Here is a 22,029-nt window from a genome sequence, read left to right as displayed (position 1 = left end):
TTCTGTAAAACTTTCTCATCAGAATAAAGTCACAAGGAAAGTTTTAAGCATCCCATCCTAGGGAAACTTTGTTATCTGCCTTAACTAGGCCTTCTCAGTAGTTTAAGCTAAGTTTAACACAGCTAAGTACATGGTGTTAAGAGCCAGCAGCATGGGCTGGAGAGATGGCTCAGAGGTTAAGGGCACCAGTTGCTCTTCCAAAGGTCCTGAGTTCAATCCCCAGCAACCACATGGTGGCTCACAGCCATCTATAGTGAGATCTGGTGCCCTCTGCTGGCATGCAGACAGAACACTGTATGCATAATAAATATTTAAAAAATAAAAAATAAAGAGCCAGCAGCATATCTGCCTCCACAAACACGCTTTCCTCCCAGAACAGGAATTATCGTCTCCACATCCCAAGCACATGCCTGGGTGCATACGTGAGATCGTCCCTTCCAGGGACAGGGCCCAGAGGAAACATCTGCTAAATTCCTGGAGTCTTTATACGTAAAATAACTTTATACGTAAAATAAGATGATGAATGGCTTGGGGAATTTAACATGGTATTTCTAGGGAAGGAGAAATTGGAGCAACTAGACCTAGATGTGTGCATTCCTTTAATTGCACAGTAATCTCGCTCCAAGCATCACACTGGCGGTACACGCCACCTTCCCCGAATGACGTGATTGGTAGTTCCCAATGAAAAAAGCTCCGCTTCTGACACGAAGATTGGTTCCCTCCTTCCCGCTTCCCCCGGGGTGTTTAATGGTACCTTCCCATGCAGGAAAATAATTTTGTCCCGCGCAGACTCCCTCAGCACTTTTTGTACTTTAAAGCCGGAGAACGGCAAGCGGACAGGTTCAGAGGTACCATTGCCAACGCCTGCTTCCTTCTCCTCTGTGCTGGGGGTTTCTGCCTCCTCTGCCTCCGCTTCGCGCTTTCTCTTGAGCTGAGGCGCTGTATCCGCCATACTGCCCGGGAACAGCGGTACCCGCCTGCCTGCACGCAGGAGCCGCTGCCCACGCCCCTAGCGGTCCCTTCTCAAGGCTTGTGAGGAGCTGAACTTCAACTCCCGGCATGCTCTGCGCAGGCAAGGCAGCTACTCCATTTCCCGGCGTGCTTCAGGTTGCTGTCCTCTTCTGCAGGGTCTTTTCCTTGTTTGAGAGGAGGGTCTTCCGATGACCTTTGCAGAGGAGCAGATTTAGTTCGATTCACTGAGCCCCTGCTGGGGTCCTGCTGGCAGGCGATGAAGAGACACACCTCGCCTCAGCCCAGTGCCTGCGGCGGGAAACCGAAAACACCTTTGAGTTCTGTATATTGGACACCGAGTGTTAAATACTGACGTTTTACATTAACATCCCCACTCACGAGATGGACCTGGAAGGAATGTTTTTTAAAATAAATCTACAAGCTATTTTATTTCTTATTGTGTGTGTGTGTGTTGTTTTGTTTTGTCTTGTCTTTGAGACAGGGTTTCTCTGTGTAGCTCTGGCTGTCCTGGAACTCACTCTGTAGACCAATCTGGCCTCGAACTCACTGATATTCACCTGCCTTTGCCTCCCCAATACTGGGATTAAAGGTGTGCACCACCACCGCCAGCATAAGGGACCTTTTTAAAAGTGCTGGTTTGGGGCCTCTTTTGTATCCTGCTGTTTGAGCAACAAGTAGTGACAGCGCCCTCTAATGAGTTTAGCTGTTTTAGATTGCTTCTTCTTAACTAACAAGGAATGATACACTCAGGAAAAAAAAAATCTACTGTTTCATAAATTATTTCGGAGACAATTCTAAATCTGGAACATTAAATGTGGGGATTTTGTTTTGTTTGTGTTTTGGTATTTTGAGACAGGCTATTTTGCCCAGCGCGGTGGCGCACGCCTGTGACCCCAGGACTGCCGAGGCAGCAGTAGGCAGATCTCTGGTCTACAGAGATCCCTGGTCTACAGAGGGAGTCCAGGACAGCCAAAGCTACACAGAGAAACCCTGTCTCAAAAAACAAAAAGAAAACAAAAATTGAGACAGGCTGTCTTAAAACTGAACCCAACAAGAGTACAGACATGCACTAAATTTAATAATTAATTAAATTTAATACTTAATTTGTGTTTGGTGTGTTCATTCATTCATTATGTGCAGCTGTGCAAAAATATTAATAAAACATTGTTTTACAACTCTCCATAGGAACAAAAGGCCATCCTGAGATTCATAGAAAGATAATGTCTCAGACAACAAAAATACCAAACACACACACACATACAAAGACACGTACACACAAGACATTAATTATAAACATGTTTAAAAGAACCTTAACTTTGCTTTAAATTTGATTCCTATTTAAGTAGGGACTTGTTTTATATACTTTCTAGATGTTTCCATTTCACACAGGACCAAGAGAGACCTAGATAACAGGATACAATGTTTTCTTTCTTTTTCATCTTTCAGGGAAGGGCTGGCAAGATGGCTCAGCGGCTAAAGTAACCTGGAAAGCCTGATGTCCTGAGTTCCATACCTAGAACTCACATAGAGGTGGAAGAGGAGAATCTGCTCTATAAAATTGTTTTCTTATCTCCACGTGAGTGTCATGGTATGCTTTCTTATCCCAGAACCACCAGCCCAGGGATGGCACCACCCATAATGGGCTTAGGTCCTTCCACATCAATCATCAATCCAGAAAATGTACCCTAGGCTTGCCCACAGCCAATCTGGTGGGGATATTTTTTTCAATTAAAGTTTCTTCTTCTAAAATAACTCTAGCTTGTATCAAGTTGATATAAAACTAGGCAGCACACTACTTGTATTAGTTACTGTCTATGCCTGTGATGAGATATCATGACCAAGGCACCTCATAGAAGAAAGAGTCTATTTGGGTTTATAATTCCAAAAGGTTAAGGTTTGTGACTATTATAGCAAGGAGCATAGTAACAGGCAGGCAGCCTGGTGATAGAGCCAGAGCTGAGAGCTCACATCTTGAGACCTGAGGCAAACTAACAGAGAGACACTGGGAATAATGCAAATCTTTTAAAACCTCAAAGTTCAACCCCAGTGACACACCTCTTCCAACAAGGACACACTTCCTTATCAGTTCCACCAACTGGGGACTAAGTATTAACGTACATGAGCCAATGAGGGTCATCCTCATTCAAACAATCACACTCCTGGAAGGTTGTTAGGTCATCTGAGTGCTGTTCTTGGAAGGAATTTGTTGTTTTAAAAAAAGAAAATTCCAACTGTTTGATTTTACCAATAAAGACTCAGGAGCCAGGTGCTGGGGTGAAAAACCTACTAGCTCAGAGAGGCAGAGAAAGCATCCAGCTGATCTTACTGCTCAGCTGATGTCCCAGAAGGAAAATATCTAGTTACACAGGAACATACATATGAATGAATATAGCCTCCAGCATTTGGATACTTGATTCCTGGTTGATGGAGCTGTTTGGGGAAGATTAGAAGGTATGGCCTTACTGGAGGAGTATGTCATCAGGGGCAGGTTTTGAGAGCTTAGGGTCTCAACCTTAAATTATTCTCTCTTCTACCTGCCTGTAATTCAAGATGTGAGCCTTCAGAAACCTGTGTTGGGATAAACTTCCTTCACACTGAGGTGTGTCCCTATGTTTTTTGTTAATTCTGTGGCAGTGAGCTAAGTGCTTGCAGGATTTTCATATTGTCATTGCTTTGGCCCATCCTCACCTGCCAAAGAGCAACCCATAAGAGATGGATCCAGTGTTGTCTTGCTCCTGATTGGTTCAGACTGAAATGTGGCTTTTTGTGTAATAAAGAGCTGAGGGCCCAGAGCTGGGGCAGGAAGTACTGGGGCAGGATTTCCAAGTTGCAAAATATTTGATTACACTGTGAGCATTGAGATTGTGTTGTTTACTAAATAACCTGTTTTTACTTGTGGTGTGCTCAGCCCTAGAACACACCTTTAATCCAAGAGCTTCCTACTTAAATATAAACAGGATTAAATAACTGTCAACCAAGAGGCAGAGCAAGCAACCAGTTGGCAGGAAATGGCCATAGAGAATAAGAGGGAATCAAGAGGATTGATCAAGAGACACAAAGAAACATTCAGTGTGGGGATTTTGTTTTGTTTCTCTGTGTAGCCTTGGCTGTCCTGGACTCACTTTGTAGACCAGGTTGGCCTTAAACTCACAGAGATCTGCCTGCCTCTGCCTCCCCGAGCACTGGGATCATGCGCCACCTCACCAGGCTCAGTGTGAGGAGTTTTTGATAATCGTTGAGGTGCTTAGAAAGCAAAACGAGCCAATGGGAGAACAGTAAGATTCAGTCTTTCTCTCTTTGACCTCTGGTCAGTGGGTGGATGGGAGGTAGAAACATTTAAAAGCCCTAAATGAAGTAGGTTTAGTGAAAAATCTAAACTTACAAGCATGGGGAAGCCTTCCTTTTGAGACTTTGGCTGAGAAGGAAGGTCAGCTGGGTACATTCTCTGCTTCTCTTGAGTCAGCAGACTTTCATCCCAGCATCTGGTTTCCAATTCATTGGTAAAATCGGATGATTGAGATTTTATTAAAAACAACATTTCCAGCAGGCAGAGACACAGGCAAGACGTGAAGACAGACTAGAAAGGATGTGGAAGAGAGTAAAGGGATAGAACAGAGCTGTAAGCAGGTAGTGAGAACTGTTTTAGTCCAGGAATAGCCACACAAACCACTCAGATACTGATCTCAGTCAGAAATTGATGGTTTATTGAATACCTGTTACAGGCTGATCATGATCGCTGGTCTGCTCTTACAGCAAGCTTTTTATAGAAAAACCAAGGATGGAGAGCAAGGGGAAGAGCAGTATTACATTTTCAGTTGACCTTTTAGCTGATTGGTTCCAAGTGGGCAAGCAAGGCAGTGACTGGGGTCTTTCATAGTGTACCCAGGGTGTAACCAAATGTAGAGATGACAAAGCATGATAACATCATTGTATCACAGGAAGATACGAGGTTACCCTGCCCTTTTAGGATTAGTCACTGACACCATTATTGGACAATCAAGCAGACTCTGAGAATTTGAACTTAATTTCCCCTCACAATCCAGATGGAAACTAGGAACAAAATGGCTTATGGCTATAGTTTAGGCAAAAAGCTGAAGCAGATCTCAACAGAACCACATGGAGAGAGATGGTGGAGGATTTTAGATGTAGTAGCTAAGAGACTGCCACAGCTAAAGGCCAACAGCTTTAAACAATATAGAAGTCCTGTGTCTTATTTGAACCGCAAACAGGTTCGCAAAAGCCCCACAATAAACCTGTTCCAACCTTCTGTTTGCCACCAGCTTTTCGGCTGTGGTGGACCCTCTGGAACTGTAAGCCCAAATAAACCCCTCCTTATGTTGTTTTGGTCATGATGTTTTATCACAGCAATAGAAAGCAACTAATACAACCTCATAAGTTCCTAATTGGGGACATATCTGTGAGAAATAACAGATTAAGCTAAGTATGGTGGCTCATACTATTATTCTATCATTTGAAATCTGAGGTAGGAGGATTTACCATGTGTTTGATTTCAAAAAGTCTCTGAACTATGCATCTCCTGAACTGGGACTGAAATCCAATCAGATATTGATTAGTTATTCCCACATGTTTTGTGCCACTATAGCACTAGATGAGCTAGTCCACCTTAAAACTCGCCTTACGTAATTTTGGAGTTACCAACACCGAAGTCTGTGAGAATTTTCTATTGTGCAGTTTTGATTCCCCAGAATAGTCCTCTAGTCTTCTGCCTAGGAGACAGGAGCACCTAGCTGCCAGTCAAATGTAAAACAATTCTATTAGGGCCAGGAAGGGCAGTTACTACTAGGTAGAAAGGAACCAAGGAAGATGAACATTTAGTGCAGTTAGAGCACTTGAACCTAAGAAGAGAAAGTGGGGAACCTGTGACTCCACACACACTCATTCAACCTCTCCCTCATGACTTTAAATTGTAGACCCTCAGAATCGGAAAGGTCCTTGTCCACTGACATGATTAAGTTACCGCTTAATTTTAAAATCAATAGTTATTCAACAACAAAAAAATTCAGCCTTTTTTGTTTTTGTTTTTGAGAAAAGGTTTCTCTGTGTAGCCCTGGCTGTCCTGGACTGGCTTTGTAGACCAGGCTGGCCTCAAACTCACAGAGATTCCCCCCTTGCTACTGCCTCCTTGAGTGTTGGGATTACAGGCATGGGCCACTGTGCTTGGCTAAGTAGGCACATTTTAATGGTGTAATGGTTGAAGTATTCCCTCTAATAAATGTGCCCGAATGGCTGTTGTTGTCAATTCTTTCACAATTGCACTGGAAGTCCTAAGAAGCACAGAAACTCAATAAAATAGTCATTTACAATAAATAACTCAGCACATTATTAAAGTTACACCAATATATTATATATAATCCTTTTTGGCAACAAAAGGCATATATATAATTTTAAAATTCTTTACAGTAGCAGCAGAAGTATGAAGTGAAAAATAAATCTAATAAAATATGAGATTAATAAATATGAAAAATATTATACAAATTTATTGAAATACATTGAAGGACTTAAGTGGTAACACTCCTTTATGGAGAGGAAGACTTTGTCATAAAAGTACTTGTTCTTCCAAGTCAAGTCCATAAACTGAATATAACTCCAATAAAGATACACAGGGTTTATCTGTGGAGCCTTTGCTGTCCCAGAACTTGCTCTGTAGACCAGGTTGACCTAAAATCAGAGATCCTCCTACCTCTGCCTCCTAAATGCTGAGATTAAAGGCAGGTACCACAACTGCCTGGCACATTAAGGCTTCTTAAAAGATTCCGTGGCACTAACATAGGGGATACTAGACACTAGACACATACATATGACAGTATGGAACAGCAGTAGCCGGGTGTGATAGCCCACAACTTTAATCCCAGCACTGCACTGGGGAGGCAGAGGCAGGAAGACCTGTATGTGTTTGAGGCCAATCTGGTCTACATAGTGAATTCTTGGCCAGCCAGGGATAGATACATAGTGAGATCCTATCTCAAACAAATAGAAAAATAACAAACAGTGGGGATAGGATAGACTACTGAGTAACTCATAGAAACTGAGAGAAAAGAATTGGATTTCTGCCTTGAAAACCAAGAACTAGCCAGCAATAATAATGCCATAACTTAAAATGCCTGGAATCCGAACATCTGGGAGGTTGAGCTAGGAGGATCTCAAGTCTGTGGTTAGTCTAGCTTACAGACCCTGTTTCAAAAGCCAACAAAACAAACAACAACAAAATAACAAAACAACCCCAAGTGGAGTAAAGATCTAAATATGAATAGAAACACTTTGGAAGAAAACATAATCAATGTTTTTCAAGACTGAATATAGAAGAAAATGTAAGAACAACACAGGAGGAACTTTGTAAGACAGAAAAAGCACTGACTACAGCTTCATAAAAAGTATTTTAAACTATAATAAAAATGTCATGCTTTAAAAAACATCTCATGAATTAGAGGTATGTAACTAAAACTTAGGGAGAAAGTACCTGGACTTCACTTTAAGGTGATCTTAGAGCAGTGGTTCCCAGCCTTCCTTAATGCTGAGACCCTTTAATGCAGTTCCTCATGTGGTGACCCCAGCCATAAAGTTACTTTCATTGCTACTTCATAACTGTAATTTTGCTATTATTATGAATAGTGTAAATCTCTGATATGCAGGATATCTGATACACAACCCTATGAAGGGGTTGTGACCTACAGGTTGAGAACTGTTGACCTAGAAGGACACTCATGAATGACACATTAACATGAACACACCTCACAAACATGTCAAAAAAATGTACATTGTGATGCAATTTGTATAAAAGATAGTCTTAAAATTATATAACATGTTGCTGATTTGCATACATCTATAGAAACTTAGAAAAGCTCAAAATAATTCAAAATTCAGAATAGCGGTTATTTTGTTAGGAAACATGAAGAGCCTGGAATTCAGAACACAAAGGATGAAGAACATGTTGGGAATAAGCTATGTGGTAGGTGCATGAGTATGGTAAAGTACAGTAAAGGATAAAATATCTTTTAGATATTTTGTATGTCACAGAAAAATCATAATTTAAAAATATTTTCAGTAAAGGAACATGTCAAAAGGAAGAGAAGAGGCTCAAGATACACATCAGGGTAAACAATGATAATCAGTTGACCATGTTGCTGTTCTTACTGAGAACACAGGTAACACCTTGTCTCTCCCTGAGGATGCACTCTGGTGCTAGATTGAGAACACTAATTCCACTCGGATCAATATAAGGGCAGGCGCTGCAAAGCATGGGCTCTAGCAGATGTCTGAGGAGGCCCCATGTGTCACAGGATCAGTGGGTTTTTGACCCAGGGGAAGGAGCCCTGTACCCTGGCTTCCCTTCTCCCCACTTGTTCATGTGTTCAGAATAGCTTCTAGGTCCGTGTTTTCTCTCTTGTAGTGCTAGAGGTGAAAACCAAGCCCTCAGGCAAGCAAGAGTTCTACCACAGGCTCCATCTATAGTTCTAGGTTCATATTTCTAATTAAAAAAATATTTCTTTATGTGTATGATTGCTTTGCCTGCATGTATGTATATGTGTGTGTGTGTATTCCACATGTGTGCCTGGTGCCCAAGGAAATCCTGGTTAAAGGCATTGGATCCCCTGGAAGTAGAGTTATAGATAAGGCTAATGAGCCCCCATGTGGATCATGGGAATTGAACCCTGGTCCTCTGCAAAAGCAACAAGAGTTCTTAACCACTGAGCCATCTCTCCAGCCTCTAAGTTTGCATCTTTAATGACATTTGCTCAGTAAGTGAAATTCAGTGTGGGTCTGAATGTGTCTGTCATCCAGCTCTGTGAAGTGAGTTGTCAGCTCTGAGAAAGAGCTGTAATAGTGTGCAAAGGGCTTGATACCTGTCACCTCTTCCCAGTTTTCCTAGGCAAGTGGGAAGAGCACTGACTTCTAGTTCACCAGGCAGGCCCATCCCTCTGGAGGAGTGGTGCCTATCACCCCAGTGCCTGATTCCAAGGGAAGAAGCCAGCTGTGTGTCCGTTTCCTGTCCCATCAAGCAGCAGATGAGACACTGCTGCCCTCCCCCATATCACACTCCAATTTCTGACTTCCTTGTTGCCTTCCTGGGGGAGTCCCTGGTTTCCTCTTGCCCTTCTTGGGGAATCCCCATCTTTCGCCTGGTCTCCTTGGGGGGGGTCCCCATCTTCTGCCTGGCCGTCTTACAGGGCCCCCAGTAATGGAGGCTGGTGGCAATCTGATCCTGTGTCATGTACACGTGCGGCTGGCTCTGGCTCTGGCTCATTATGCCTCCTGCTGTATTTCCTGGAATCCGAGACCTGGTGTGAGTTATTTCCAGCTTTTCTCATGAAAACTTAAGTGTCAACTTAGTGTCTCCAGATCTGAAAAAGACCAAACAGAATCTCAAGGCTTGTCATTCCACCCAAATCCAGCACATCTGTTTCTCTCTTCTGTTTTCATCATGTTTTGGCCCCACCTGCTACAATAAGTCCCTCCCTTGATACACTCATAAGGTGCAACTGATTTCTATTACTTTTACCATTTTGCATTGCTGAACTGATGTCACCGCTGGCATCTGCCCAGCTCTTGGAACACACCTCTAATTGAAGTTCAGAGAAAAACCTATTACTATCACTTACTACTTGCTAATTAATGTTAATTGAGGATTCAGTTTGTGCTAGGTCCTGCCTGTTACGAATACTTGACATGTGCTCATTCCATAGTAATGGAGTCCTAATGAACAATGAAAAACTCAAGGTTCAGAGGGGCTAAGTAACAGCCCAAGTAACTTCTCAAATAATAATGGGTGAAGGTGGCAGGGTACAAATCCAGTCAGAATTCTCCAGGAACTTGAATCACTAAAGCTACAGAGCCTATCTCCTAAAATCCTTATATAGACACCAGCTGACTCCTCACCCCCATCCCAGCCCTCCTTACAGCGGACGACAGCCTCCTTGACTTGGTAAAAGCCACCGTCCTGGCCTCTGCCATCCACATAGTACATGAATCGGAGTTCTGGCGGGTAGGCGGCTCTGGTCAAGCCGGATAGCAGGGGTATGGTGCAACCCTCCGACCCTGGGGCCTCCGTCAGGGCTTGCAGCATCTGGTACTTGCACCAGGGATCCCGAAGGAAGCCTGGGGTGATGAATAGCACACGACAATGGCTACTACTCAGTGCCTGGCATAGCTCTGTAACAATGGCGCCACCTGGGGTTGCATCCCGAAGCTGCAGGAAGCAGCGTAGGCCGGCCTTGCAACCCTCCAAGTAGGAGACCAGCTGTTGGGCGGCCTCTAAGTCCTCTTCACTGTGGCACACGCAGACGTCATAGTCTTTGCTCCAGCGGCCACTGCTGCAGCTCGTATCCAAGTGTGTTGATGGTGGCACAGAAGATATTCCTGAACTGGGGTTCTGGGGTGAGCTGCAGCTCTCCGGTGAGCTGCGGCTCTGGGGTGGGCTGCAGTTTGAGGGTAGGAGACCATCTTGTGTGGCTCTCTGTGGACCATCACTGAGCTCGCTTTCCTCGGAGACCGGCATCTTCTTGGGCTTCTTTAACAGAGTCTGTCTGAACCAGTCTATAGGGGAGAAACAGTGAGCTGATTTGAGACTTGTGGTCAGCTAGCTGAAACCCTCCCCAAGGAAAATGAGCTAGACTCTGCTAGCTTCATCTTATTCTTAGAGTCCTCCTGCCCTGCTGTTTGGCTCACCTTTCAGTTCTTGCTAGCTTTAAAGGTTTCCTCAATACTGATAGAATTCAAATCCTTTCCAAGTGTTTTACCAGCCCAATTAAGAAAGGCAGCCTTAGCCAGATGGTGGTGGCCTAAGCCCTTAATCTTAGCACTCAGGAGGCAGAGGCAGGTGTATCCCTCAGTTCCAGGCCAGGCTGGTCTACACAGTGAGTTGCAGGCTAGCCAGGACTATACAGAAAAACCCTACCTCAAAAACAAACAAACAAGAAAGAGAGAGAGGACAAGGTCAGGGACAGGGAGAAGGCAGGCAGGCAGGCAAGCAGCCTGCCTTAGTGGGATACAGCCACTTCAGACACTTTAGAGAGGTACTATTTATTGTTGTCTAGCTACCTAGGAGGCTGAGACAGTGAGGAGCTAGTAGTTCAAGGCCAGGTTGGACAAAACAGAAAGATCTTCTTAACAATAAAATAAAATTTGCTGTGCATGGTGGTCCATGCTTTTAATTCCAGCACCTGGGAGGCAGAGGCAGGTGTACCTCTGTTCAGACCAGCCTGGTCTACATAGTGAGTTCCAGGCCAGCCACATTGTAAGCTACATTGTAAGACCCTTCCAGAAAAAATAAAATAAAAATGCCAATTATAATAAAACAATTTATTTAATTATAATTAATATATAATATATAAATAATATATTTAATTATAATTAAATTAATTATTTAATTATAAAATAAATATAGATGATGTTGTTCTCTTCTTGATCATTTGATAGCTGCTTTCCAGAGTCCATCTAAATCAAAAGGCTCTACCACAGGATAGTCACCTGCCTGAGTGCGTAAACAAAGAACTATAGCTGCACATAAGGATTAATCAGGCCCAAAGCCTAGCTGCAGCTTGAAAGGAGGTGAACTTAGATGAAGGTAAGAATGAGAAGGGCCAGTGAATATGCATACAGTGCTACGTACCTGTATTCCCAGCATTTGGGAGATAGAAACAGGACCATAAATTCAGGGTCAGCCTCAACTATAATAGCAAGTTTAAGACAGCCTGAGTTAAAACAAATGAATAAAGAGGAAAGGCCAGGGGACGTGCCACAGACCGGCCCAGTCGGGCTCCCATCGTTTGCGGGAGAACAAGGCTTTGGACAGGAAGACACGGTTTTTGGCGAAGAATTGACAGACAGAGACACCTTGATGGTTTTGACTATGCTTCAACTTTACTGAAATCAAGCTAGTATTTTTATACAAAAGGCACCTTAAAATTGGCATACTTCCCAGAACATTCAGACTTTTTACCAAGAATACAAAGTTTACATTTTAACTCAAAACGCAGTCAAACATAAAGCAGTGCCCACAAGTAATCTTGGCCTAAAAACTTTTTGATCACAGCAAACAAAGGAAAAGAAACCTCAAATATAGTTTCATATTGCTAACCAGTGAAGAGGAAAGTCAGGAGCTAAGTCAGATGCCTGCCAAAGTCCCTCTCTATATCAAAATCTAACTACACCTTTGTTAACCATCCTCCCATATGTCTTGCTTAAGATTTATGATCTTCCCCAGGAACAAGGTACTGAAAAGGGAGGGGAAACTCCCGCCAGCTGCACCTCTCATGCTATTATTTCTTAAGAAGGAGCCTATTATTTTTTCACTATTTTTAATGCCTATTAATACTAAATCTAATTCATTACCTTTCTTTAAACTTATTATTTTTATTAAAGCCTTTAACAATTTACTAATGATAAATTTCTTTATAAAATTAGTTGTGCTGTTTTAGGAGTCACAGACAAAGATCAAAGAATTCATTACTCCTGCCCCAGGGCCACAACTGAAGAAGTGTAGAAATCTCAGAACACATCTCTTTTCCAAGTGGGATGAGTTTGCCAGGGACCTTCCAGGGGGCGAATTTCCGGGGAAAGCATATCCCCCGCCCTGTAGCTTATGCTACTATGGCGACACTGGCGTGGGTGTAGCAGGACGGAAATCTGTCCTTCTGTTCAGGGGCTAAGGGCTATTAGTCACAGCTCCCAGTGAATAAAGAAGTTAGTATTTCAGGTACCAGATGGACTGTAGACCTGCCATACTGCTTGTTCTATGGCCTGAAGTGAATTGGCCCAGATCTCCACTTCCTCATCTATAAAATCGGTTTGTTTTGTTCTTAAAGGTGAACTGAGATAATGCAGTGCCTGGTAAGTACTCTGTAATATGAACACTGAGCTGTTCTGGGGATTGTTTCATCATTTCTTTCCTTGCTTCCTTCCTCTGAAAGGTTCTGGAAAAAGATTCAGATGTCAAGATACACCATGTTAAGCACTCAGCCCAATAGTCTTCTGGCCAAGCAGGCCAGATTCAAGAAAATCTGGAACAAAGGCCTGCAGAATCCATCATGCATAACTTCTGCCTCTCCATGAAGCTCTGGGTCGTCCCACCAGCTGCTATTTCCCTATCACCAGCTTTCTGCATCTCTTCCCTGAGTTTGGACATGTCAGTCCTCACACTTCACGAGCAAGCTGGGAATTGTTCTCTTAGGAATCAGAGCACAATTAGGAGACAGGTTCTACTCACCAGCTATCTTGTTTCCAGGCTTCTTAGACTGAGTGGGACAGGCTGGGATAGAGGAGGATGAAGCCATACTGCAGGCCTCCAAACTGACCTTGGGAGAGCAGGCATTGGGGGAACAACAGGAGGGAAGACAGCCAGTCTTAACTTCATGAAATGGCCATCCTGCAAGGGACAGGGAATTGTAAGCTTCGGTTACCCATCTGCAAATTCTGCTTTTCCCCTAATGGTTCAGTCTCTGAATAGATTCATGGGACCAGGGAAATAACCCAGATCTGTGCAGCATGACCAGATTTACAAGGTACAAACTTGGTAGAGTGACTGTTCTCTGCTTCACCTGGCCAGGACTACATTTGGGATTTGGGAAAACAGAGGGCAGGCAGCTCTTTAGAAGGACTTCCTGTGTCAGTGCTGAAATGGGAGAAGGAGTGGCCATTTGGACAGGTAGACAAGTGCAGTAGGGATACTTGAAGCAAGTCTTACTACATTTCTTCTGTCTGTCTTTCCCTAACCCTATCCATCCACTCACTTAGGCCTTACCTGTCAACTAGGAAAACGATTTCATAAAATGGTGAAGACTGCTGATCACATATAGATTGCAGGGATTTGCATCTCATGCTGACCATGGCCTTCAACACTCTTACTAGACTTTGGTGTCCCCATCTGTGAAATGGATAGAAACTGTAACTCAGCATTACCATGTGAATAACATAATTTATGTAATGTACTAACACTACTCTGTATATAAAAGCCTGTTAAAATATTGTGGGTTAGTATTTCCTCAAAATAGTCTATTCAGATGTGGTGGCATACACCTGTCATCCCAGATACACAGGAGAGTGAGGCAGGTGAATCTGTTCCATCTATGAATTTAGATCAGCTCCAGAAATCTGTTGAGACCCAATGTGAGGCTCTATCTCAAATAATCTAACTGTGGGAGAGAACTGAGTTTTCAGTACTTTTAAAACCCAATCCTCAGTACTAGAGTTTATCTCTTAGTCCTTATTTCTTTTAAAATTTAGTGTGTGTGTATGTGCGCGTGCACACCTATACAGAGAAAGAGAGAAAGATATGGACACATGATATTCCACAGCAGAAGTATGGAAAATACAAGGCACCTTTTAGAAGCTGGTTCTCTCCTTCTATCACAGTTTCTTGGGATCAAACTCAGGTCATCAGGTTTGCATAGCAAGCACTTTTACTCACTGAGCCATCTTACCCTTGACATGAGAGAGATAATAATCTTCCCCACACGGATCTTTAGTTCAGTGCTATCTCTGATTCCAGAAGGTTTTTGTTTGTTTGTTTGGTTGGTTGGTTGGCTTGGTTTGGTTTTTTATTTTGGGGTAGAGGTTATCAAATTGCCTCAGCATTTGTATGAAAATGGTAAGGACCAAGAATGGTTAGATGGGTTACTTGCTGCGTTCTCTTCACACTGCAAGGTAAGAGTGATTCTGATGCTAGAGGCTCTTTTAGCTTTGATTTTAATGAAAAGACCGTAAGGGCAAAACCTGTTCCAATGCAGGAATTCTAGAGGCAATTCTCCAACTGAAGGACTGGTAGAGAGCTGAGTTCGGGAGCTAGGCCTGATGAACACAGGATTGTTTCCTAGCTTTTTGTTGCACCTGTAGAAGTTGTAACAAAAGTTCCCTCATAGAATTCATAGAGAAACAAATTATTAGACACACTGTAATCAGAGGTTTCAAATTTTTTAAAATGTGAGTCTTTTAGACATTATGAACAAGTACCACATTTCAAAAAACCTTATACTTCTGCAGCAATGGCAGAATGTGGTGACTGATCTTAATTGTTGGCCTGATTAGAATGAGAAATGCCAGGAGACTAGTAAGGCTCTCTCCTGAGGACATTTGTGAGTGTGCTCCCAGAGATGATTAAAACACACAGTGCTGATGTAATGAATGCATCAATCACTTGAAGGATTCATAATTTGATGACACGGCTGGCAGGTGTGAAGGCTGGAAGTGTAGCCTAATTGGAAAAGCAGGTCACTAGATGTGTGTCCTTGTAAGTTATATCTTGCCCTGTCTCCTTCCTGTATTTCCTGTCTCTGCTTCATATCCACCATGACCTGAACTGCTCTGCTCCACCACACCCTCCCACTATGATGAGTCAAATCCTCAGAAACCATGAGTTTTATGTAGCTATCCTTTTTTAGATGGCAAACACTTACATAGATATATGCACATAAATAGAAATAAACCCGTAAAATAGTAAACAAAAGATGTCTTTCTCCCTGTCAATAGACATATGATCACTTAATTCTGATAGTCTCTAAAGATTTTCTAAATTTTTGTTTTAATATAAAATGTATTGTTTGGCCTTTAAAAAACAGATGTTCATTCATTCATTCATTTATTTTGGTTTTTCAAGACAATGTTTCTCTATGTAATAGCCATGTCTGTCCTGGTACTCTATTTGTAGATCAGGCTGCCCTTGAACTCAGAGAGATCTACCTGCTTCTGCCTCCTAGAGTGCTGGGATTTAAAGGTGTGTACCACCACATCCAGCTTTTTTGTTATTTTGTCTTGTTTAGTTCCTCTGCCCCTCTCCTAAGAGCTGAGGATGGAACATAGGGCCTTGAGCTTGCTAGGCAACCCTCATTTAAAATTTAAAAATAATATCCTAAAGTTTAAAACAAAAACTGATATGGAAAAATTCATGTTATGATATTCTACTTGAATAGAAAGATGTAAAAGTTTTATGAAACAGAGCTGGGGGCATAGCTTAGTGACAGAGCATGCACTTAGCATACACAAAGCACTATTTCAATCCTCAGTACTGGAAAGAAAAGAGGAGGGGGAGGAGAAGGAAGAAGGTCAAGAAGAGTAGGAGAGAAAGGAAGCAAGTAAGTTTTTTTGAAATAACTTACCCTTTTGACAACACATCCTGATTTTAGGCAATCCCTTTTTATTGCTTCAGAAATGAAACTAGGGCTGAAGATGTAGCTGGAGTGCTTGCTTAGCATACATCAATGAAACAGTGCTATAGAGGTAAGGGGAAGAAGAGAACGAGGAGAGGAGGGGAGGAGAAGAGGAGCAGGTGGAAAATTAAGCTGTTCAATAGTATATCCACTGGAAGCAGGTGTGGGGGTAGAACATGCCCTTTCACTGTCATTATGGAAAAGTGTAAGCATAGGAAGTAACAGCATCTCTCACAGGATAATTGTGCAAGATAGCAGTAACCATGTCCTTCCTGGACAAAAACTCTTGGACTTTTCTTTTTCATTGTACATTCTTCCCCAGCCAAGGCTGGGGAGCAGTTGCTCAGACAAGACTTAACTTTTCCAAGACACAGAGTGACAGTCAACACAGCAAGGCACACGTGTCAAGCAGATAAGATAGTGAGCCCTCCAGCTGGAAGGTCTAATCACTAGCTTTGTCTAATCTCTGATTCCATGGGGCGCGTAAGAAGTCCCCTTTTCTTTAAAACATTCATAAAGCAGAATGACATGTACCTCAAAGACCCACTTTATAGAGACTGACAGAGACGTCATAAAAAAAAAAAAAATTAGCAAGGAACGCCTTCAAAAAAGAACCAGCATGAGAGCTGGGTATAGTGGCACATGCCATAATCCCATTAGGTATTTAGAAAGCAGAGGCAGGAGAATCACTGCTAGTTCAAGGCCAGCCTGGGCTACATAGTGAATTCCAGAACAGCTTGGGCTATAAATTGAGACCCCTCCACAATACAGATAAATAAACATATAAACACACACACACACACAAATACCCTCAAACCCCCCCCCCCCAGTCAACACCCCCCCCACACACACACACAAATGAAACAACCTCCAGTAGGGAAAAGCAATTCAAAATACAGAATTACTCCTGGAAATTCTAAACTACTCATAGTTTAGAAGCAAATACAAAGTTTTACAAGTTTTCTAGAAAATTCTGATACTTGGAAGCATTAGTCTAGATGTTAAACTAGATATATCTATACTTGATGTGAAATTTTATGTGTATATGCATATATATGTAAAATATACATGCATACATAAATGCATAAAATACACATTATAGTATATATATTTTTTGAGACAGGGTCTTGCTACATTGTCTATGCTGATTTTAAATTTGCAATCATGGAAATAGAGAGCTAGATCTAGGGTTAAGAGCACTGGCTGTTATTCCAGAGAACACTGGATTGATCAGTATGCACATGGTAGCTCACAACCATTTACACACTCAAAATACCCATACGCACAAAAGAAAAAGTAAATAAACTTTTAAAAACATAAAAATAAAATTCTGATCCTACTTCAGTCCCCCAGGTGCTAGTGCTATGGGTGTGTGGCACTACATCGGTTATTATTTATATGAGCAGTGAAGGGCTGGAAATATAACTCAGTAAGTGGTACAGTGCTTGCCTACTATATGCATGAAGCCTTGGATTCAATTCCTAATGCAAAAAAAAAAAAAAAAAATCCTAGAAGCTAACAGTAGTGGTTTATGCTTATAATCCCAGCACTAGGAAAGCTGAGGCAGGAAGATGACTTTGAAGTTTATAATCTATGTAGCCGGGGCTACATAGAGATCTTGAAGCAAGTCTAAATATACACTGAGATACTATCTTAAAAAAACAAAAAGGAGGGTAAACCAACTCCTCAAAGTTGGTTGTGGCAGGTTGCCGTCATATACACATAATACTATTATTTTTTAAATTAAAAAAGCAAATACATTGCTGGTATTTATAAGCAGGTAAATTAATTAATTTATATTTTAGGGTGAGGGGCCTTCAAGCTGGAATTACATGCATACCCCTCCTCTCCTCACCAGCAGTGAAGAATTTAAAAGTGCTCATCAAAATTTGTGATTGTTTCTGTGAAATAAACTCCAAACTGCTTCCATACTACATTTTGTAAGTTCTAAAGGATAAAAAAGTTAAAAAATATGTGTCCTCATGAATTAAAACAGCTACTATTTTAAACCTAAGTATAAATTAAACGATTTTCTGGGTATTGTGGCATATGCCTGTAATCCTAATATTTGGGAGGTTGAGGAAAGAGGATTGTGAATTCCTCAAAGACATTAAAATATAAACATTTTGCTATATTTTAGTCATATAGAAACAGATCCTACCAAACAAACAGGAGTCATAGCAAACTTAACATTGACATAGTATTTAAATTGGCCCCTGGAATGCTTTAGTTTTTTAGTTCCAAAACACTGCCTTTGTTCTGAAAATATATCATGTATGTTCTAAGAATATCTATAAGTAAATGATGTTTTTGTTTTGTATTTATTTTGTGTAAATATACAGGCACTTAACACAGATTATGTCAGCAGTGTTCAGGAGGCAAAAGCAGGCAGATCTCTGTGTGTTTGTGTGTTAAGGCCAGCCTGATTTACAAAGTGAGTTTCAGGCCAGTCAGGCCTACAAAGTGAAACTTGTCTTTAAACGATTAAACCAAGACATGTCTTTAGACATTAGTTATCCCTTAAGCTTAAAAATGGCTCTCTGGGGCTGGAGAGATGGCTTAGAGGTTAAGAGCACTGGCTACTCTTAAGGTCATGAGTTCAATTCCTAGCAATCACATGGTGGCTCACAACTATCTATAATGAGATCTGTTCCCCATTTCTGACCTACAGGCATACATGCAGACAGAACACTGTATATATAATAAATAAATTTTTAAAAAATGGCTCTCCCTCTGTCTTTTTTTTAAGTAGTGCTGGCGATAATGGAATCCAATGCCTTGTATGTGCTAAGTACTCTACCAGTAAGCCACACCTCCAGTTCCCAAATGTACTTCTAATAAACTTTTTAAAAGGCTTGGAGCGTAAAGGTTGGCAAGAGTATCTAAGATCTTGAAGACAGTTTCTGATCTGTGCACTCCTAGAGTGGTAAAGATTTACTGTAAAGCAATGGCAGTTAAGGCAGAATGTATGGCAGGAAAGGGAAAGCAAACATGTCATAGCCAGATGGTAGTTCGTGCCTTTAATCCCAGCACTCAGGAGTCAGAAGCAGGCAGATCTCTGTGAGTTTGAGGGCAGCCTGGTTCCTGGACATCCACTGAAGCCCTGTCTCAAAAACAAACAAACAAACAAATAAACCAGTGTCACTAAACAGATCTTCATCTGTGTAATCCCCTGCCTTAGAATAATGGTGACACTGAAGTCCACTAGAAAAAAAATGGTCTTCTCTCCTCTTCTTCTTTATTTTGAAGTAAGGTTTGTTTTACCCCAGGCTTGCCTGCAATTTGTTATGTAGCAGAGAATTACACTGAATTTCTTCTGACCCTCCTGCCTCCACTTCTGAAGTGCTGGCATCATTGGCAATAGCTACCAGGTCCAGTTTTATGCCACGCTGGGGCTCCAACCCAGGACTTTGTGTATCCTAGATAACCATTCTACCTACTGAGCTACATCACCAGAAAGGTGGTCTTTGCAGTCCACGGTATTAAGTCAACTTAGTGTTGTAGGGAAAATTAATCTCAATATATATATTTCAAACCATGAAAACTAAATTTTAAATGGATATTAGAGATATCTGTGACTAGCAAGTCAATAAAGATCTTATAGAAAACCATATGACATAATTTCTGACTTTGGAGCAGACAAAGCAAAAAAAAAAAAAGGTTGTTTTTGTTTTTTTCTTTTGAGATAGGGTTTCTCTGTATAGCCCTGGCTCTCCTGGAACTCACTCTGTAGATCAGGCTAGCATTAAAGTCAGAGATCTACCTGCCTCTGCATTCCAAGTACTGAGATGTTGAGATTAAAGATGTGCACCTCCACGACCAGCTGATGAAAAAAAATTTTTTTGAGACATGGTCTCACTCTTCACTCTTCAGAGGCTAGCCTAGAACTTAGTATGTAGGTCAGGTTGGTCTCAAACTCATGGCAATCTCCCTGAGTGCTGAGAGTACAGGTAAGAACTGTTGTGTATGGCAAAAACAAAACAAAACAAAAAATCAAATGGGATACAATCTATATAAGGGGAAAATGATAAATTAGAAAATATTAACATGAAGACTTGCTTCAAAGATATCATTAGGAGAATGAGGAGGCAATCTACCAAGACAGAGAAAGTATTTTAAAAATATGCATTTAACAACTGCCTTAAATCCAAAACATTTCAAGAGCTCACATAAATCGCTAAGAGACACAAACAGAGAAGACCTGAACAGTCATTTCACAGAAAAAGGATATTCAAATGACCAACAGACCAAAAGACGCTCAGTTTACCAGTCTTCAGAAAAATGCAAATTGAAACATCGGGACATCGAAGCTGTGCAGTCAGCAGAACAGCTCCAGGGAGCAGGACACTGGCTGGAGCTTGATCTCACATGAAGGTGGGAGCACGCACACTGAGCTGGGAGTGACCTGTATGCCTTTTGTTTGCTTGGTGGCTTTGTTTTGAGATAAGAACCTCATAGTAGAGGGTGGCCCTGACCTGACCTCCTCTCATCTCCACCACTCACTGCTGGTGTCACACTGCTAAGGTAGCAGCAAGCACAACTTTCTTCTTAAAGCTTAAAACATGTTAGTTTATATGTATGGAAGTTTTGCCTGTGTGTATGTTTATATACCACTTCTTCATGCCACATGCCTGTAGAAGCCAGAGAGAGCATTGGATCCTCTGGTACTGGAGTGGCAGATGTTTGTGAGCCACAATGTGGGTGCAGAGATGGAACCAGGCCCCTCTGGGAAAGCAGTCACTGAGCCTTTGCCCTAGCCCCAAGCAAACTATTTTGGAAAGCTGCTGCATGCTTTATAATCAAACTGAGCAAACACACAAATGTCACGCTACTCAAAAGAGGCCAAAGCTGAAAACAACCATGTCCATCAAGTTTTGTACAGTAAAATGGACAGTCCACAGTCCATCTTTTTGATAGAATATACATCAACACATATACACAGACTTACTGTACTGGATGCAGGCTATACAAGAAAGCCTGTAAAATGTGGGTTGGTGGGGTTCGGGCTCTGTGCACTTTCCCCTATGTTTGCTGTGTATTGGTTCTTTTAAAGTCTGAAAACAAAGCAGACAAGGCTTCCTCTGAGTCATTCCCGGTAGGTCTGTCATCTGGAGCACTCCCTACTTCCCTCTCTCGTTGCACTTGTGTTTCTAGTTTACCTGCCAACCAGTGGACCGAAGGACCGAATTGTTCCTACACCCCGTTTCTCTTTGGCACAGTCCTAGACTCAAGTGGACGCCCATTAAATAACTGTGGTACCAACACCCAGTAGGTTCTTAACCCTAAATAAAGTGACATTCTTGTAGAACACCTTCACAGAGTTAAGCCCAAGAGCGGGGGCCAGGTTGTGACCAGGGCAAAGACTGTGGGGAGCCAGAGAGAGCCACCTGATGCGGCCAGACTGCCGAAGCCCAGCCTGACTAACTGCCCTGCGCTCAGCGCCACAGATAGGTGGCGGCTTTCGGAAGGAGTGCTGGACCCCCGGATTGGAAGGAGAAGGGCAGGGGAGCAGATGCGAGGGGAGGAAGGGCCGCCCACCGCCCGCTCACCTGCGCGACCCCGCGGTGTGGGCCGCAGGCTCCTCTGGGAAGTGTCCGCGCCCCGGCTCCCGGAAGCTCTACGGCCGCCGCCCTCCCGCTCGTACCAGACGTCCTCCTGCCCAGGCCCCGCCGTCCTGACCCTAGGGGGCGCTCGCGTCGCTCAGCTTCCCTTTGCCTGGCCACACCTGCGGCTGAACCCGTACACCAGAGCTCCTCAAGACCCCGGTGAAGCCCAGAGCCGGAGTCTGTCCTCTGTAAGGGCAAGGGAACAGGGGGAAAACTCCAGCAAGGAGGCACATGCCTCATCTTCTTCCGTACGGTGGGGGAAAATGAGGCTCCCCTCAACCCCCGCCGCGAAG

The 22,029-nt window shown here is 42.5% G+C and overlaps 2 protein-coding genes across 4 annotated transcripts in view; both read right to left on the bottom strand.

Moving 5' to 3' along the window:
• Positions 1-1,041, bottom strand: part of Dcps (decapping enzyme, scavenger) — a 47,813-nt gene extending 46,772 nt beyond the window's left edge. Inside the window, exon 1 of the mRNA XM_055601460.1 lies at positions 755-1,041. Coding sequence (XP_055457435.1) covers positions 755-952 — 198 coding nt within the window. The 5' untranslated portion in view covers positions 953-1,041. The remainder of the gene's footprint in view (positions 1-754) is intronic.
• Positions 1,042-4,655: 3,614 nt separating this feature from the next.
• Tirap (TIR domain containing adaptor protein) lies at positions 4,656-22,029 on the bottom strand. Of its 3 annotated transcripts, XM_055601289.1 has the most exons (5): positions 21,680-22,029; positions 21,079-21,184; positions 13,196-13,354; positions 9,889-10,524; positions 4,656-9,332 (listed from the first exon to the last, which is right to left on the bottom strand). In XM_055601289.1, the coding sequence occupies exons 1-5, from the start codon at positions 21,974-21,976 to the stop codon at positions 9,313-9,315; spliced, it is 1,218 nt and encodes a 405-aa protein (XP_055457264.1). In that variant the 5' UTR covers positions 21,977-22,029; the 3' UTR covers positions 4,656-9,312. The 3 variants fall into 3 exon arrangements, with proteins under 3 accessions (XP_055457264.1, XP_055457263.1, XP_055457265.1); XM_055601288.1 differs by lacking the exon at positions 4,656-9,332 and having other exon boundaries at positions 9,648-10,524; XM_055601290.1 differs by lacking the exons at positions 4,656-9,332; positions 21,680-22,029 and adding an exon at positions 13,730-13,852 and having other exon boundaries at positions 9,648-10,524; positions 21,079-21,151.

The sequence above is a fragment of the Psammomys obesus genome, unplaced genomic scaffold (genome assembly GCF_907164565.1).
Source record: "Psammomys obesus unplaced genomic scaffold, mPsaObe1.curated_primary_1811, whole genome shotgun sequence".
Lineage (NCBI taxonomy): Eukaryota > Metazoa > Chordata > Mammalia > Rodentia > Muridae > Psammomys > Psammomys obesus.
This window is presented reverse-complemented; position numbering and strand designations above follow the sequence as displayed.